At 54.7% G+C, this 18,199-nt stretch overlaps 2 protein-coding genes across 5 annotated transcripts in view; one reads left to right on the forward strand and one right to left on the reverse strand.

Moving 5' to 3' along the window:
• LOC114848923 (formin-1-like) overlaps positions 1-4,165 on the reverse strand; it is a 35,678-nt gene extending 31,513 nt beyond the window's left edge. The window contains exons 1-2 of the mRNA XM_029139839.3: positions 4,014-4,165; positions 1,530-3,202 (exon numbers count right to left, since the gene is read on the reverse strand). Of these exons, the coding sequence (XP_028995672.1) occupies positions 1,530-3,153 (1,624 nt within the window). The 5' untranslated portion in view covers positions 3,154-3,202; positions 4,014-4,165. The remainder of the gene's footprint in view (positions 1-1,529; positions 3,203-4,013) is intronic.
• Positions 4,166-5,390: 1,225 nt separating this feature from the next.
• The window catches only part of LOC114848724 (ryanodine receptor 3-like), a 60,294-nt gene continuing 47,485 nt past the window's right edge, over positions 5,391-18,199 (forward strand). For 3 of the 4 annotated variants that reach the window (XM_055505942.1, XM_055505943.1, XM_055505944.1), the window contains exons 1-2: positions 5,393-5,743; positions 16,485-16,604. In XM_055505942.1, coding sequence (XP_055361917.1) covers positions 5,696-5,743; positions 16,485-16,604 — 168 coding nt within the window. In that variant the 5' untranslated portion in view covers positions 5,393-5,695. Of the gene's footprint in view, positions 5,744-16,484; positions 16,605-18,199 lie in introns of all 4 variants that reach the window. The other variant, XM_055505941.1, reaches the window with a different exon arrangement.

Below are 18,199 nucleotides of genomic sequence, written 5' to 3' on the forward strand. Positions count from 1 at the left end.
CAGAATCCACTTCATTATGGGAATAAAGCTGGATCTTGTCTCAGCGGAGTCGATGTTGCAGCGCAGCGCATTTCACGCTGATTGACGGCGATACACTGCTGCTGTGTGCTCATCAGCTCCTTGTGACCTTGGTGGAACGTATTGTTGTAATCCGATTATAGTATTGTGTGTCAGATAATAAAACGAGTGGGGAATTAGAGAAGGAAGACGGAACCGGAGAGCGAGGCTTCAAAATGGTTTCTTTACAGCAGCTATAATCAATATTTTATTATGGTAATAGAGCAGATATGTAAACAGAAAGGAGTCTAATCAGCAGACGGCGCTAGTAGTAAACAGATAGAATGGTTCTACTCAGACTCAGACAGTGCAGATGACGTGGACTAGAGTCTGAGTTACATTATTGTTCCCATCGACATCATTGTGCTCAATAAGCAGCTTCATTAAAGGAGCACAGATTAAAAAGCCACATTCCGCCTCGGAAGGACGTTAGAGTGTGACGCAGCAACAGTGTTCTTTAATGGATGCTGGGAGGATGTGGTGATAAAACGCACATCAGACCAGGATTTATGACAAGACTGGAAGCAAAGGTGCCGTTGTTTCAAGGAATATCCCGGTGCCTGGTGCCAGACCTGTATCTGTGAAGACGCACGGGATCAGACATTTCAGGAGCTGCTGATCCAGATGATCAGCGCTGAATCAGGCTGCGCTGCTCAGTCTGTTAGAGCCCACAGACGCTCCCTGCGGCTGATGCTCAGTTAGTGCATTAGTGGCCGGGATGATGTAACAACTCAGGCATCCTGAAAAATGCATCATTGTTCTTCAACACGGGATAAAACTCATCCACAGTCTGTCGGTGGCGAAATGGAGGAACGTGTGTTTGCTCGTGCAGATTAGAGCGAACGCACAGAAGGTGGAGTCACGTTCAACCAGCTCCGACCCGCTTTGTACCGACGGAGCAGGAGGGGATTGACTCACTAACGATGTCTCATGACATCACTGCTTGAACGATTCGAGTGTTTGCAGCCAATTACTCCACATCACAGTGAGCCTGACACGCACTAAACCCGATTACATCAAGACCGGAACCGCTAATCCTGCATTCTGGACCCCCTGCTGCTGCTGCGGCGCTTTGTCAGCTTCTGAACCGATCCCTTCAGGATCCAAACTGGGGAATGCACCTGAGCGGCCCGTGAGAATCCTGGCCCGGTTGAACTCCCCGTCAACTCTGAGCCTTTGATCTGCGACGCTCCACTAATCTCTGCCTTCCTCACGCTGTTCCCAGAATGCAGCGCTCCCGTGATAAATGCATTGGTCCAGTTTATACATGGACGGTATATCAGGTAACAGCTGGAGCAACTAACTCTATGTACGGGAAGCGCCTGTCAGATCCAGAGCTGCTGAGGGACGGCCGCAGCGCTCAATTACAACCTCAAGGATCCTTTTCTAGTTTTGTTCTTTGAAACGCAGCATCAGCAAAGCGAGACGAGACGAGAGCGTCCTCTGACAAACAAGGAGGAAGCGCAGCTCACCTGTGGTGGTGGAGGTGCTGGAGGGCGTCCACCTGGAGCTGCTCGGCCGCCTGCTGCCGAGGTTCAGATCCAGACGCGTGACGGCGCGCCTGTTGCCGTTCCGGTCCATGACCTCCGTGAGGAGCTTGGACCCGTCTGCGTTGGACCCGTCTCCGTTGGACCCGTCTCCGTTGGACCCGTCTCCGTTGGACCCGTCTGCGTTGGACCCGTCTCCGTTGGACCCGTCTGCGTTGGACCCGTCTCCGTTGGACCCGTCTGCGTTGGACCCGTCTGCGTTGGACCCGTCTCCTTCAAACCCGTCTCCATCGGGGTCTGGGAGCAGCACAATGCGGTGGTTGAGCTGAGGGCTCGGCTGCTTGGAGGACAGAGGGGACAGGACGGGGGACATGCTGTGGAGGCTGTTGGAGGCAGGGAAGGAGGTGTTGAAGACGCCAGCGAGTGAAGGTGGAGACGGGCTCTTCGCGGGGGCTTTGGGTGGGGGTGCGGGGCTGACGGTGCTGGACAGCGGCAGCCGTAACCCCCTGGAGGGCGTGTTGTGGCTCTTTTCTGTGCCGACTCCCAGCAGGGGGTCTCTGCTGGAGTCTGCGTAATCCTCTTTGCAGCTGCTGCTCCCTGGACGTGTCCCGGCGGGTCCGGACGCCCCCGGGCCGGGACGGCCGACGTGTTGGACCGTCGCCTCCACGTCCTGCAGCCGCGCCACCACCCGGACCCCCGGCTGCCTCTGGTGGACCTGGCTGTGCAGCTGCCGCGTGGTTCTGGCCGCTCCGCCGGGGGAGTCCATCGTTCTGACGGGCCGGAGGTTGCTCCCGCTTTCCCGACGCGTCAGACCTGCCAGCAGGCTGCAGGAGGACGACTCGTAGCCCAGCTCGCCGTCGCACTCCGAGAAGTCGCTGCAGAAGTCCATGTCGGGGTCAAAGGGCCGGCCGTCTGCAATGAGGTCCCAGCCGTCGCGGCCGATCTGGAAGGACTCGTCCATCGGCAGGACGGGATCGCAGCCTCCGCTGACCAACGGGCCGAGGGTCCGACCGGCCGAGGCATCGGGCATCTGCTCCTCTTCTACTGCTGCATTGTCCTCGACAGGAGGCTCCACCGTTGAAGTTCCACTCCAACCTTCCTTCTCCTTCTCCTGCACAGCGTCCTCGGCGCCGTCGGGCTTCCTGACGCCCACCTTCTTGGGCCTCTTGCTCTTGGAGGCGGCCCTCCTGCTCTGCGCAGACACGGGGGACGGCCCGTTCCCTGCGAGCTGAGCTTCCTGGGCCTCCGGGCCGTCCTGGAGCCTGCCCTCCTGGTTGCCCATCCTGACTCTGAGGGCGCAGTCCCTGCACAGCGACAGGAGCTCCGCCAGCAGCTGGTGCCGCTCCGCCGCCAGCCAGCAGAGCGTCGCCACTGCCTCCTTTGTCGCGCGCCGGGAGCGGAGCGAAGACTGGCCTCTTTGTTCGGACACGGCCAGATCCTGCTGAGCCCAGTCATGGTCATTACCGGCGCTGCCTGAATGAGGGGTGCGGCTCTTATATGTGAAGCCCGGGACCCGCCTCTTGGGAAAGTACGGGCTGATGTGGCTCAACTCGTGGACGGGCGCGTAGAGGAGCAGGACGGCGTGCGTGCCCTCCATGATGGGGGCCATGTGAGCGATGGGGCCGGGGAGCAGAGGAGGTCCGGCTGCTCATCACCTACTGAGAGAGAGAGAGAGAGAGAGCAGCACGACAGCAGTAAATCTGTAGGTCCTGCTGCGAACGCTTGCAGCTGCAAAAAGCAACTTTTCTGTTTTCTTGCATGTAAATATAATTAAATCAACACATCATGGACTTGGAGCGAAGCACTAAACAGCTCAGATGCTCGTTCATAAGCGCAGCCAAACAAACAGCTGTCTTCCTCTGAGAGACCATAACTCACTGTCACACACTCATTCATTAAAAATTCACTAAGCATCATCCACATATTTACTGCGCTCTCTGTTCTCTGGGCTTTTCGAGCTCGTCCTCCTCGTTTCCTGCTCCTGCATGTGCAGATCAAACATCTCAAGGTTTCACACGATGCCGCATCAAAGCAGCGACTGTGGCCCGAGGTGACGACACACACACACACACACACACACACACACACACACACACACACACACACACACACACACACACACACTGCTGCGCGGCCCTCGCTCCTGTTTACGTGCTGCACATCGTCCTCCTCGTTGTTTCAGGAGCTCTCAGCTGTTTACATCACAGCACCGCCTCCCGTGGGTCACTGTCACCTTGCGACCACGCGTGTCTGTGTCACACATAACACGGCAGCGTGACGACGCTGCCTCCGGGCTGTTTTGCAGCTGCCCACCACAACTGAGATCCACAAATATTTAGCACAATGTTAAATTAATTCCAAAAACCGCCTGCGTGACGTCCTAGAATGAACACGCAGCCGGAATGACGCACACACACGTGCACCTGCACCAGGTACGCGCAGCTCTCAGACAAACACATACTAACTTACCGCTTTGGCGTCTGGGCTCGTTCACGTCAACATCCCTGCGCAGCAGCCAGCCGCAGCTCACCGCTGCTCCGCTGCGTTCAGAGGCGCTGACTGACAGCGGCTCGGACCAATAGCGAGTCTCACCGTGCCCGTCCTGTTCGGTGATTGGCGCTTCGTCGTTGCCCCGCCCCCCTGTGATAGTCGGTGCAGCTGCAGCGTCAGGTAGGCCATGTGAGGGGTTTCAGACTGTGCTGAGACCAGATGAGACACAGGTGAGTCGTGGTGAAGAGGCTTTGACTGTGGTGGTGGTGTTCAGATGATCTAGATGGTCCGTGTGCAGATGAATGACGCCAAAGCGGTGTTTCTCTCTGTGAAAGAAGGGGTGACGCTATTCGTTACGAAACAGAGACACGTGGTGGTTAAAGTTTGTATTACTGCATGGTTCAATTCACAACATGTTTTTATTTTTTTAAATAAATTATATATTTATCTCCACCAGGGGTCTTTTGATTGTTTTCTGTCATTGAATTTTTCCATACTGACAAAGTGAACACGTTTTTTTAAACTTCTTAAAAATCCTAAATAAAACGATTTATCATAAAAAATCAATAATTAGTTCTTTGTATGAGTAACGGCTTCATGTCATCTATGCAGTAGATTTCATTAACTGTCTTTACTGTTCTGGTGGCGTTTCAGTCTGGGATTCGATTTGTCCTGAAGACAGTGTTGTCATGGCTCAGTTACGTCAGCACATTTATTATTATTATTATTATTATTATTATTATTATTATTATTATTATTACTATCTGAATCCTTGCTAAGTCGCACCCACACACAAACATAACAGGAGCAGACATGAAGGACGCTTAATGTGGGTGACGGGGTGTAGTTCATAGCGCTGACGCTAGAGGGCAGCATCGCTTTATTTTTGGGCCTGTCTATTTCCTGGAGCTGTGTGGGCTTTATAAGTTTGGGCGTCGGGTCAAACGTGAGTAACCAGCGTTTAGGGTATTGATCACTATGACGGCTTTAGTTTGGCAGAAAAAGGGGAAGTCCCGTTTAAGATTCGTGGTTGTACAGACACTGGACAGGACGCAGTGACGCTGACGTGTTTACCACAGATCAGACTGAGCTGAGCGTTAGTCCACGGTGTGACCGTGGTGCTGATGTGAACCCGCCCGCAACAACAGCGCGCTCCACTTCCTTTTACGTATTAACGTTTTTTATTCAAATATTTCATTTCTAGCAAACGTATACATGACGGTAAATCAGAACAAGAGAAATTAAGAGTATTAATTAAACAATTAAACGTCCATTAGACTCGGCATTGACTCTAATTAGCACCCGCGCGTTTGAATATTCGCGCGTTCACGCTCGTGCTGGCGACGGATCGAGGAGACGGACTCCGCTGCTGATGCTGATGCTGCTGCTGATGCTGATGCGCTGCTGATGCTGCCGCTGCTGATGCCGTATCTCTATCTCGCATCCCGCACGACTTGGCTTGTGGCCGCTTCCCCACCTCGCCGCCGCCTCCACCCCTTCCCACCGATGCTGACACGCACTCCCCCTCTGGGCGGTGAGCGGGGCTTGGGCGCAGGGGCTTGAGTGACACATGCTGCGGTAGCCTCCCGCTGAATGGCCGTGGATTAGCTCTATGCTAGTATCGAGCGGAGAGCGGAGCCAGCGGAGGCTTCTTTGCAGCCATGGCTGAAGGTGGAGAAGGAGAGGATGAGATCCAGTTCCTCAGAACTGTAAGTACCGCCGCGTTCTCCGCCGCCTGCACTTGAAGCGCTGCTGCGGCGCCGCTTTTATGGCCGTTTTGTCGGTACCTTTCATCATCGCTGGCTCCACAGATGTGCTTTTATCCCGTAACCTGCAGCGACCCTGCGCCTTTCCGCAGCGCCGTGCGGTGAGAGCCCTGTTGTTTGGCGCATCGCTTGCTGACAGCTATTGTCTTTTCTGCAGCCTATCGGAAGAAGTGGACTTTAAAAACTCACCTATGTGCTTGTGTGTGAGATCCAGAGGCTGCAGTGTGATAAAAGTTGGCGGGACCAGCCCTGTGCTTTAAACTGAGCTGAAGAAATAAAGGGCTGCGTTGTTGCTGTAACCATCACTTAGACACAGAGTTCAGAGGCTGTGATCTGTTGAGGCTGCAGACGTCCACACACTCACGCCAGCGTTTCTGTTCTAATAAACACAGCACCGTCAGCGGGACGGATGCTGGTTCTGTACTTGGACTCAGAGACATTAAACACACTGACTCTATTGTGCTGTGTGCTCACGGGGAGAGTCTGTAATTTGGGATTAAACGGGTTTAGGGCGATTTGCTCCTCTGTGCTCCAGCACCGCACGCGTGCGTCCCAGCCAGAACACCTGCCACTCAGCGAAGACGCGTTTCTTGGGTCCGAGTTGAGCGCTGCGGCTCGGCGTATCTGGAGCGAGCTGAAGGCAGCAGAACAGACGCCGGCGTTGACAAAGATAGACGGTGACACGATATGATCGGCCGCGTGAGGCATCGTATCGTGTCTGAAAATACACCGCGGGTCTGAGATGGATGAAGCAGCCAGCGCTGGAGGCCACAGCCCGACACAGTGGGAGGTGTTCGCTTTCAGATGCCATTCCTGCTGCTGCTGCTGGATTTCCTGCCAACAGATGTGCAAACTGCTTTAGTTTCAGGTAAACGGAGCAGAGAGGTTCATTGGTAGAAAATAAGTGAACGGCGATGGAGAAACGCAGGAGCTGCGCTTTGCGTCGTCCCAGGGAAAGCGAGGAGCCCTGAGATGCCAGAAAGGCTGAATCCTGCTGCAGCATTTAAACGCAGCCCACGGAGGTCAGCACATCAGCTGGACTCTGGAGGGAACAGCTGACGGCCCTCGTTCCCAGATTCAACGCCAACGCCTTCAATCTGCAGCCGCTCCGCGCTGCGTGGCCGTTTCACTTGGTCCCGTTCTGCAGCTTGTTGCGTCCCTTCAGTGGGGACGGTCCTGTTGGGCCACGGTGAGCGGCCTCGGTGCTCACGGCTCTGAGTGTGTGTGTGTGTGTGTGTGTGTGCGTGTGTGTATGTGTGTGTGTGTGTGTGTGTGTGTGTGCGTGAGCGTGTGTGTGCGTGTGCGAGTGTGTGTGTGTGTGTGTGTGTGTGTGTGTGTGCGTGCGTGAGCGTGTGTGTGTGTGTGTGTGTGTGCGCGTGTGTATGTGTGTGTGTGTGTGTGTGTGCGTGCGTGTGTGTGTGTGTGTGTGTGTGTGTGTGTGTGCGTGAGCGTGTGTGTGCGTGCGTGCGAGTGTGTGTGTGTGTGTGTGTGTGCGTGCGTGCGTGCGTGTGTGTGTGTGTGTGTGTGCGTGCGTGAGCGTGTGTGTGTGTGTGTGTGGAGTGTGTGTGTGTGTGGGTGTTGTGTGGGTGTGGTGGTGAGCGTGGTGTGTGGTGGTGTGTGTGGTGTGTGTGTGGTGTGTGCGTGGTGGAGTGGTGTGTGTGTGTGGTGTGTGTGGTGTGCGTGTTAGGTGTGGTGTGTGTGTGTGTGTGTGTGTGTGTGCGTGCGTGAGCGTGTGTGTGTGTGTGTGTGTGTGTGTGTGTGTGTGTGTACTGAATGTAAATGTGGAGCCGGAGCTGCGTCTGGTGCAGTCGGGCTGCACCGACGCGCCACAGCACAGAGCAGGAGAAATTATTCATCAGTCCGAGGTGTGTGTGTGTGTGTGTTTGTGTGTGTGTGTGTGCGCCCCGCTCTGACATCAGGTGAGGATGTGCACAGCGTTCTCCTCTGCAGCTTGATAAAGCAGTTCACAAACGGCCTTTTCTCTAACAACACAAAGTAATTTCCCTGGAGTGGGAGCAGAAATTACCCGTGCGACTGTTGCTGCCGCTGCCCATAAACGCAGCGCGGTGGGAGGAGACGGACGGGGAGCCGTGGAAAGGGCAGCGTGGGTAACGCGGCGCTGCAGGAAGACGACGGGATCCTGGAGACGCTGCCGTTTAATGTCGCAGACACAGAGGCAGAGCAGATTTAATAAGGCTGCATATTCTATAGGACCTGTATTTATCAGCAGCACCAACTTTATAATAAGCAGAGCGTTGAATAAAATATCAGGCTACGGCTGCGAGCGCGGCTCAGGCTCCTGGTTCAATTAGCCTCACAGGCTGAAACCACGTCTGCTCTGAGCTCAGACCGGTCCGGTCCCGCTGATCCGTTTGAGTGGGGGTCCGGCTCTGAGGCCGGACCGGGCCGTGACGGCGCACGGCGGCAGCGCTGGTTCACTCAGCGGCTGCAGCGTCAGACGAAGCCAAGCTGCAGCTGCTGGGAAATGTGGCTGCGCCGGAGCCGGAGCCGGCTGCTTCCTCACCCACTCCCCCGTGCACGGCTGGGTTCCTCTTCCTCACCCACTCCCCCGTGCACAGCTGGGTTCCTCTTCCTCACCCACTCCCCATGCACAGCTGGGTTCCTCTTCCTCACCCACTCCCCCATGCACAGCTGGGTTCCTCTTCCTCACCCACTCCCCCGTGCACGGCTGGGTTCCTCTTCCTCACCCACTCCCCCATGCACAGCTGGGTTCCTCTTCCTCACCCACTCCCCCATGCACAGCTGGGTTCCTCTTCCTCACCCACTCCCCCATGCACAGCTGGGTTCCTCTTCCTCACCCAACCCCCGTGCACAGCTGGGTTCCTCTTCCTCACCCACTCCCCCGTGCACAGCTGGGTTCCTCTTCCTCACCCACTCCCCCATGCACAGCTGGGTTCCTCTTCCTCACCCACTCCCCCGTGCACGGCTGGGTTCCTCTTCCTCACCCACTCCCCCATGCACAGCTGGGTTCCTCTTCCTCACCCACTCCCCCATGCACGGCTGGGTTCCTCTTCCTCACCCAACCCCCGTGCACAGCTGGGTTCCTCTTCCTCACCCACTCCCCCGTGCACGGCTGGGTTCCTCTTCCTCACCCACTCCCCCATGCACAGCTGGGTTCCTCTTCCTCGTCTCACTGCTCTCTGCTCTTCGTCCTCTTCTTTCCCCTTCTTTTTGTGTAAACTCTCGTCTTTTCTCTCTCTCAACTGTCGTCTATTGAGGCCTCACATGTTGATTTTGGAGCCCAGCTGATTTTCAAGGCCTGTTTCCAGTTTTTATTCAAATCCCGCTGTTTGGAACGTGTTCTGGTTTAAAACCGACGGTTTAATAGAGACAAACAGCCAGGTGCTGTGTGGAGGAGCGGCCACTGGGCCGGTGTCGGTTCCACAGACCCGGTTTAATGACGTTCAGGCCTCCTCGTCTGCAGTGGTCAGCTGAGCTGCGATGTGTTCAGTCAACCACTGCCGTTGAGCTCTCAGCAGGGGGTCCATGATCTGCGATGGGCAAATTATGCAGCAGCCGCGCTGGTTACGGTGTTACTGATCAGCTGATGCAGCTCAGTCCCATCAGTGGAGCCGAGCTCGCGTTGCGAAGCCGGTACTGATGCTTGTATCGGCCCAGATCTGGCCCCGCCTCCACCTGCCACATGTTTAATTATTAGCGATTACCATGAAATTATTCCCACCGATGGGAACTCAGCTCAGCACATCGTCACGTCCTCCGCGGCGCGAGGGAGCGCTCGCTTTAATGGTCTCATGATGAGGTCTGCTGTCGTTTCATGGTTGGAATAGAAACGTAATTGCCCAGTTGTCATCAGAATCCGAATGGAACTTTGAGCTCAGTCGTTCAGATTTCAGTGCGAGGTTGGATCCAAACTGTAGGAATGTGGATCGTAAACGAAGCGCTGCATCTGTCGCTGGAGGCTGAGCGCATCGTCCAACTGTCCGCTGTAATTGTGTTTCTGATCCATTGTCGGAGCAGCGTCGCTGAGCAGGAAGCTGTTTGTGTGTGTGCGGTGATGAAGATGGACGGATAAGACTGGGCTGTGATGTGGAGGCTCTGAGGCGGCAGTTCTGCCCAGAGACGAGCGCTGTAAAGCTGTAATGAGTTATTGATCGCGCCCCGAATGAAGAAATTCACCCCAGTGATGTCGGTGGCATGAAGCAAACGGGCCCCGTCGATCCCGGCTTCGAGGCCCTGAATATTTAATGAAGGCTTTGGTTGTGGGTTCAGGCCTTCAGTCCTGGCCGGACCTCGGTCTCGCCTCCCAGCCTCCACCTCCACAGAAACAGCGTTGGCTCCTGTCTGTGTGGCCGTGTTTCAAATATGCTGCGACAAAAAGCTGTGGCTCCGTTTGTCGCTAGCGGTAAAAACAGGACCAGGTTTCACTGAGCTGCTCCTCTTCCTGCTGACGTGATGGCAAATTTCCCCAAATACCCGTTTATGTGGGAGGAGGACTAGTAAGAGTTGCTGTGACTGTTTCCCCTGATCTGATGATCGTTAATAACCTCCTCCTGCGTTTCCGTTCCCGTCAGCAGCGACGGAGACGTTTGGGTTCGGCTTCTTTCAAACTCACGCCGGATGAAGCCGTCGTGTCCTCGTCTCCCAGCTTCCAGTGAACATGTGCTAAACTCACAGCTGTTTATGTCACTTTTCATATCGCTGCTTGTGACCGAAGGCTCTGTTGCCACAGTAACGACGCCGCCGCTTCAAACATTTTACAATAGGAACAAGCCATTAAAACGACGCTGGGCTCAGCTCGTGGATCCATCTCCTTCTCCATAAAGCAGCTCTGCCTTAATTGTGTCCGACGCTTTGTCTCCCTGCTGTGTCCTTAATAAGCCGTTTAGAGGAGTGTTTACTGCTGCAATCTGCTGCTGCTGCTGCTGGAGCTCATTCCACAGCCGCAAACGACGTCGTTCCCTCAATGGAGTCTTCAGGAAGAGTCTGAGGACGTGTGGTCATAGCGCCGTGCTGCAGGCAAGGTGCCCCCAGCGTTCCCAGTGCCCCCAGTGTTCCCAGTTATCCTCCAGTGCCCCCCCAGTGCCCCCCCAGTGTTCCCCCAGTGTTCCCAGTGCCCCCAGTGTTCCCAGTTATCCCCCAGTGCCCCCAGTGCCCCCAGTGCCCCCAGTGTTCCCCCCGTGCCCCCAGTGTTCCCCCAGTGCCCCCAGTGCCCCCAGTGTTCCCAGTTATCCCCCAGTGCCCCCAGTGCCCCCAGTGTTCCCCCAGTGCCCCCAGTGTTCCCCCAGTGCCCCCAGTGCCCCCAGTGTTCCCAGTGCCCCCAGTGTTCCCAGTTATCCCCCAGTGCCCCCAGTGCCCCCAGTGTTCCCCCAGTGCCCCCAGTGTTCCCCCAGTGCCCCCAGTGTTCCCCGTTATCCCCCAGTGCCCCCAGTGCCCCCAGTGTTCCCCCAGTGCCCCCAGTGTTCCCCCAGTGCCCCCAGTGTTCCCCCAGTGCTCCCAGTGCCGCTAGTGTCCCCCCAGTGTTCCCCCAGTGGCCCCAGTGTTCCCCCAGTCCCCCCAGTGTTCCCCCAGTGCTCCCAGTGCCGCTAGTGTCCCCCCAGTGCTCCCCCAGTGCCCCCAGTGTTCCCCCAGTGCCCCCCCAGTGCCCCCAGTGTTCCCAGTGCCCCCAGTGTTCCCAGTTATCCCCCAGTGCCCCCAGTGTTCCCAGTGCCCCCAGTGTTCCCAGTTATCCCCCAGTGCCCCCAGTGTTCCCCCAGTGCCCCCAGTGTTCCCCCAGTGCCCCCAGTGTTCCCAGTTATCCCCCAGTGCCCCAGTGTTCCCAGTTATCCCCCAGTGCCCCCAGTGTTCCCCCAGTGCCCCCAGTGTTCCCCCAGTGCCCCCAGTGTTCCCAGTGCCCCCAGTGTTCCCAGTTATCCCCCAGTGCCCCCAGTGTTCCCCCAGTGCCCCCAGTGTTCCCCCAGTGCCCCCAGTGTTCCCAGTGCCCCCAGTGTTCCCAGTTATCCCCCAGTGCCCCCAGTGTTCCCCAGTGCCCCCAGTACCCCAGGTCCAGGCAGGTCCACAGCCCGTCTTCCTCTCCCATTGACGTCGGTGGCATTTCCCAGCTCATAGAAGATTCATCTTTCTTTTACAGCATCTGTGGCTCATGAAGCCAGCACAGACCAGGGATTTTAGCCTCTTCTGGGGCCTCGTTGCTGCAGAGTCTGCGCTAGAAGAGACCCGGCGCTGCCGCAGCAGCAGAGCCGGAGGGTTCATGGTTCGGGCCTGTGCGGCCGACGTAGATTGTCCTTCTCTGCAGGCGAGGGAACGCACAGGGAGCGTGGAGCTGTTTTCCTCTGCAGCATCACTCTGGGCTCAGAGAGTCAGTGTGGCAGCGGAGCCGAGGAGCTGACGCTTCAAAAGGGCCTCGCTAAGCCTTTAATGGCCTGGTCCTGAAACGAGCCACGAAGCAGAGAGCTGCAGGTTGATGTCTGATGTACTGAGAAGGCTCGTTTCCGCCTCTGACCCAGAGGAGAGGAGGCGCCTGCGTCTGTTATGACACGGTTCAGAGTCAGATTTTGCTTTCGTTGTTGCTTTGTTCATGAGTCTCCAGAACCATCACCTGGTCTTCATCACCAGGACAAATGGGGTCTTACTGTACTTAATGTAGACATGGTACAGATTAGAGCCTCTAGGACAAAACAGAATCAAGCAGTCAAGAATATAATTAGGACAGATGTGGTGTTGGATGTGAAACGGCTGCTTTGGCTTTTCTAGCTCACATCTAACCTGTTTCTCCATTGTTTGTGCCTCTCTAGCATCACACAGTGACAGTGAGTCAGTGTTCAATGCACCTGTTGGTACTGTACCCTCTCTCTCCCTCGCTCTCTCTCTCTCTCTCTCTCTCTCGCTCTCTCTCTCACTCGTCAAGAGGTTGAAGCGTCCCGTTTTCTTTTCTCTGTGTTCCTTTGCTAAATGAGGCCAAACACATAAACGTGGATACACAGAGTTAAAAGCACTGTTTCCCTCCTACTTCCTGTAGGAAGCCCCCGCTACCGCGTTGATCCCCGCTGCCATCACATTCTCTGGGGACAAATGTAAAACCAGCCCAATATTAATCTCAGTCTGAGATTGTTAAAGACATCATTGCAAACATTGCTCAGATTTGATGCCTAAAGGACGTGAGTGAAGACAATGCTTCTACTGCATCAAGCCACAGTTGTGGAGGGCGAAGCGGTGCTGCTGGATGCAATGAATGCAGCCGCGCTGGGTTTGATCTGCCGGTGGGGCTCACTTACTGTAGTAACAATACATTTTCCCCTCAGATGAGCTGCAGCAAACCCCGATTCAAAGGGCAGTACGTGTCAGACGCTCATACAGAAACATACTCGTTGGACTCGTTTACGACCAGATGATCTGCATCACTGCCGACCACCAGCATGGCTCAGTCAGCTGCACCGCCAGCCGTCGTGCTCAGCATCTCCATGAAGCAGGAGCTGCAGCAGGCCTCTCTGTTGTCACTCTGGGCCCTGGGATTTTAATGATGCATGTGGAGGTTCTTGTGCTCCACAGCTCTGTCGTCTCTGCTCTTCGGGGGCAGCCTGTTCAGCAGTTAGCCTCGAGATGAGCATTAGCTCTCCCGTTTACACAGCAATGTGAGTCATGAGAACAAAGCACTCGCTGCTCTCATCCAAGAGCTGGTGTCGCACCGCAGTGTGAGGGAGCACTAAGCATCCGGTCTGTGAATCACTAAAGCAGCAAGGCCCTGTGGGACCTCCAACAGTGGCGTTTCTGCTCATAAGAAGACGATGATGCATGTGCGTTTATTGCCTGCTCTCCCCCTTGTTGCTAAGCACTAATCAAATAGTGAAGCACCTGTTTTCCTGTACCTGCTCTGTGTGAGCGGATGTGAGAGCAGAAGCAGCAGAGGATGCGCTCGCAGGGGGCGCGACTGCTGCCCAGATGTGTTTTGTCGTGCAGCGTGTGAGCGGCTGTATCACCGTGTCCACGACACACGCGTGTGAGTCAGAGTCTAAACGCTGCTGACTGACAGCAGGACCCAGGTGCTCACAGAGACCTGTTCCAGCACATGGAGCGGTGTCACACGGGGACAAAGGCAAGTGGAGGCAAGTGCTGCAGTGTGTGTGTGCGTGTGTGTGTGTGTGCGTGTGTGTGTGTGTGTGTGTGTGTTTCCATTGATGCTTCGCCTCGCTCCTCTTCGTGTCACCCTCCTCCCATGAGGCCTCTCGGAGCCACACTTGGATCAGCTGGCTCTTGATTCACTGCTTTGTCAGGATCACGCTGAAACAGACGGAACGGATCCGACCTCAAAGAATGAGGCAAAGCGGAGGAAGCTGCTGGAGTAGAGAGACGTACTTTCCTTTTTTATGGACTCCCTCATGTCTTTAACCTGTTGCTCCAGTGCACTTTGCGTGGAGAGAAAGTTGATGAATAAGTGACGTCGGTAGTTCGTCAGCGTGGACCCATCGCACACATCGCTGCCGTGATCATCCTGCATCAGAACCCAGCGGAGCCGAGCGCTCCTCCCCCAGTCGTCATTAGGCAGCATTTGTTTTGCTCCACACAGAGATGCTGCTTCAAATGTGATCTCACATGAAAGAAGATACGAGACACCATGAACGGCGGAGTGGAATGACGTGAAGCAGCAGTAAAACAGCCTCATGGGGAGCAATGCACGAAATGCAGGAGTAACACCGGACTCCTGCTAAACAGGAAACATGAGCCTCTTTCAGTCATTCTAGATCCACACAGAACTGTCCTGGTTTCCTTTAGTGGAATCTGACCTGATGTCACAGGTTTCACTGAGCTGTTTTAGCCTTGGACTGTAACTGTGGACTTAGAAAAGTTGCCTTCTTCGCTGCATCAGTTGTTGCTCCAGATGTGTGTGTTGGTCACAATGATTCAGGTCGGAGGTTCTGATCACACAGCCCTCGTTGTGTTCAGGCAGCTGAAAGTCCAGTTCTTTCAGATTTTGTTAAAAGACCCACCCCGGATTTGGAAGCATTTCTTCTTCCGGCTCAACTCGTATGACTTAGAGCTTCTCTTTGTGATTGGAAGCTGTGAGCAGCGTGTGTGTGCGTGTGTGTGCGTGTGTGTGCGTGTGTGTGCGACGGGAACAGGAATGCGACGCTTGGATCGATGCGGTTCTTCACCCCCACATGGGCTCTGAGCTCCGTCCCTCAGCAGGACTCTGTCTCTGCCGTCAGGGGTTGTGGGGTTCAGTTTGCCTCAGAGTTAAATAGCAGTTTCACATTGATCCAGAACTGACAAGTCTTATTTAGAGGCTTATCCGCACGGCAGCATAATAACAGATGGTTCTGAAGAACATCAGAACCTTCACTCATTCGATTTTGTGTTGATTTGACAGGTGACAGCCATAACCCTGCTAATGGGAGCCGTAGTTCATTCTTTGCTGATGATGATAATCGAACCATCTCCATGACAACCAGCCAGTTAAAGAAGCAGCTACAGCAGCAGAATAATAACGTAACAACAACGTTGAACCTCCTAAATCCTGATATCTGTGCTGCAGCAGTGCTTTGACTGCAGGGTACAGTTCGTCCTCACACACAGACGCTCTCACTGGGCTCCGACTCGCTCCCAGAACCACATCTGAGGCTCATAAAATGTGTCATGCATGCAGTTTCTCAGCCTGGAGGTTGGTTTTCATGCACACAAGGTGCAGGAGCCCCCACACGGAGCCAGGCTCATTGTGATGAAGCTGCTGCTGCGCCAGTTCAACCCCCTCGCATGAAGGAGCCCGCTTCATCCCACCACCACCCTATCAGCAGACTCCTGCCCGCTGTTGTTACTGGGACTAACTACTGTATCAACCCATGAACACAGCATCACCATCCGCTTCTGTATCAGCAACAGATTTATGCTGTTTACAGTTGACCAAACGACCTAAAAATGGTAGATTGTGTTTGAGTGCTTAAATTTATGTTGTAAAAGCTGGGTCTGTTTAATTGGCCGTAATGAAATAAATCCATGCTCTGCATCCATGAGGTCTGTTTGAAGACATCTTTGCACTCTTCATCAAATCATAGAATAATTTATAAACGTAATCTCAGCAATGTGAAGTAAAACAAAACTCACTTTTGGATTTGATGACATTTGAATTGTTTTATTTGATTTTTGTTTGTATGTCCGTCAGTATATCTTTCTCAGTCTCTATCTCTCAGTCCTCTGTGCCCAATAAACAGGTCTACGTGTGGCTGTAGATCAGGAGGAGCTTTGACCGATATCGACCAATAAGGGCTCATTGGAGACTGTGCAGCCAATAAAAAAGCGCTACAGCCCTAAACATATGATTGACAGCGTGGCCAGCCAATCAGAATTAGCCCAACGCTTCCCTCTTTTTACTGAATAAACACTAGCAGTTTGGCTGCTAGCGTGTTTTCTGGTTGTTGTGCATGTTGATGGAATCTGGAGATTTTGATATTTTTATATATTTGTAGTTGTTGTTTGCTTTGTTTGGTGTATGTGAAATATAATCATAGTGTAGCCATGTATTACAGTCTCCTGGCTCTGTTGGCTCGTACATTCACTCTTGTCTTGCAGTATTTTTTTATTACTTGAATTTGCTGCTTTCACCGTCAGAGGGACAAAGCAGCACCTGCACACGTTTGAGGCCTCTGTTGCAGCTCACGTGTGAACGGCAGTTCTCTTGTCGCCTGTGGACTGAAGTCTGTGTTTGTCCCCACAGGATGATGAAGTGGTGCTCCAGTGCGTGGCCTGCATCCAGAAGGAGAATCGCAAGTTCTGCCTGGCGGCGGAGGGACTTGGCAACCGGCTGTGTTACCTGGAGCCCACGTCTGAGGCCAAGGTAGGACCTGAAGCAGGCACACGCACAGGCGCACACATACTGTACGCAGACGCACACGCACACGCACGTACACGCACGCACAGGCGCACACATACTGTACGCAGACGCACACGCACGTACACGCACGCACAGGCGCACACATACTGTACGCAGACGCACACGCTCGTACACGCACGCACGCACAGGCGCACACATACTGTACGCAGACGCACACGCTCGTACACGCACGCACGCACAGGCGCACACATACTGTACGCAGACGCACACGCTCGTACACGCACGCACGCACAGGCGCACACATACTGTACGCAGACGCACATGCACGTACACGCACGCACAGGCGCACGCACAGGCACATACTGTACGCAGACGCACACGCACGTACACGCACGCACAGGCGCACGCACAGGCACATACTGTACGCAGACGCACACGCTCGTACACGCACGCACAGGCGCACACATACTGTACGCAGACGCACATGCACGTACACGCACGCACACACAGGCGCACACACAGACACACACATACGCAGACGCACACGCTCGTACACGCACGCACGCACGCACAGGCGCACACATACTGTACGCAGACGCACATGCACGTACACGCACGCACACACAGGCGCACACACAGACACACACATACGCAGACGCACACGCACGTACACGCACGCACACACAGGCGCACACATACTGTACGCAGACGCACACGCACGTACACGCACAGGTGAAAACACAGACACAGACATACGCAGACACACGCACGCACAGACACAGACACACAGATACTGTATGCAGACGCACACATGCACGTACACGCACGCACGCACAGGCGCAGACACAGACACACACATACGCAGATGCGCACGCACAAATGCACACATGCACGCACACACGCACGCACAGGCGCAGACACAGACACACACATACGCAGACGCATGCACACACAAATGCACACACACGCGCACAAATGCACACACACGCACACACACACGCACGCACGCACGCACGCACGCACGCACACACACACATACGCAGACGCATGCACGCACAAATGCACACACACGCACACACACACACGCACGCACGCACGCACGCACGCACGCACGCACGCACACACACACACACACACACACACACACACACACACACACACACACACACACACACACACACACACACGCAGGACCAGCCAGACACATGAAGCAGAGATGTGAGCTCCATGGAAACCAAACATCTGTTCAGATCCTGCAAATGAAGAGCGGCGTCGCGCAGAACGGCAGCTCAGCGCATCGTCCGCTCGCGTCCTCTCGTTGCACCTCTGCGGTTCCGGTGCCGGACGATAACTCCCTGGAACGACTCCCCTGGATGCGTGTGATGGATCCTTTCATAAACCGCTGCCTGTAGCTGCCTGTAGCTTTACTGCAGCTCAGCAACAGCGTTAGCGCATTTATTAGCTTGTGTAGCTACAGAGTCTTAATTGGCCAAACTTAATGTTATTATCTTCTTTCTTTTCAAGCACCCTGAGATTCAGCAGCTCAGTGTGTGGAGCTATTATTGTGCACAGAGGGTGGTGCGGCTTTCACCCATATT

The sequence above is a fragment of the Betta splendens genome, chromosome 22 (assembly GCF_900634795.4).
Source record: "Betta splendens chromosome 22, fBetSpl5.4, whole genome shotgun sequence".
NCBI lineage: Eukaryota > Metazoa > Chordata > Actinopteri > Anabantiformes > Osphronemidae > Betta > Betta splendens.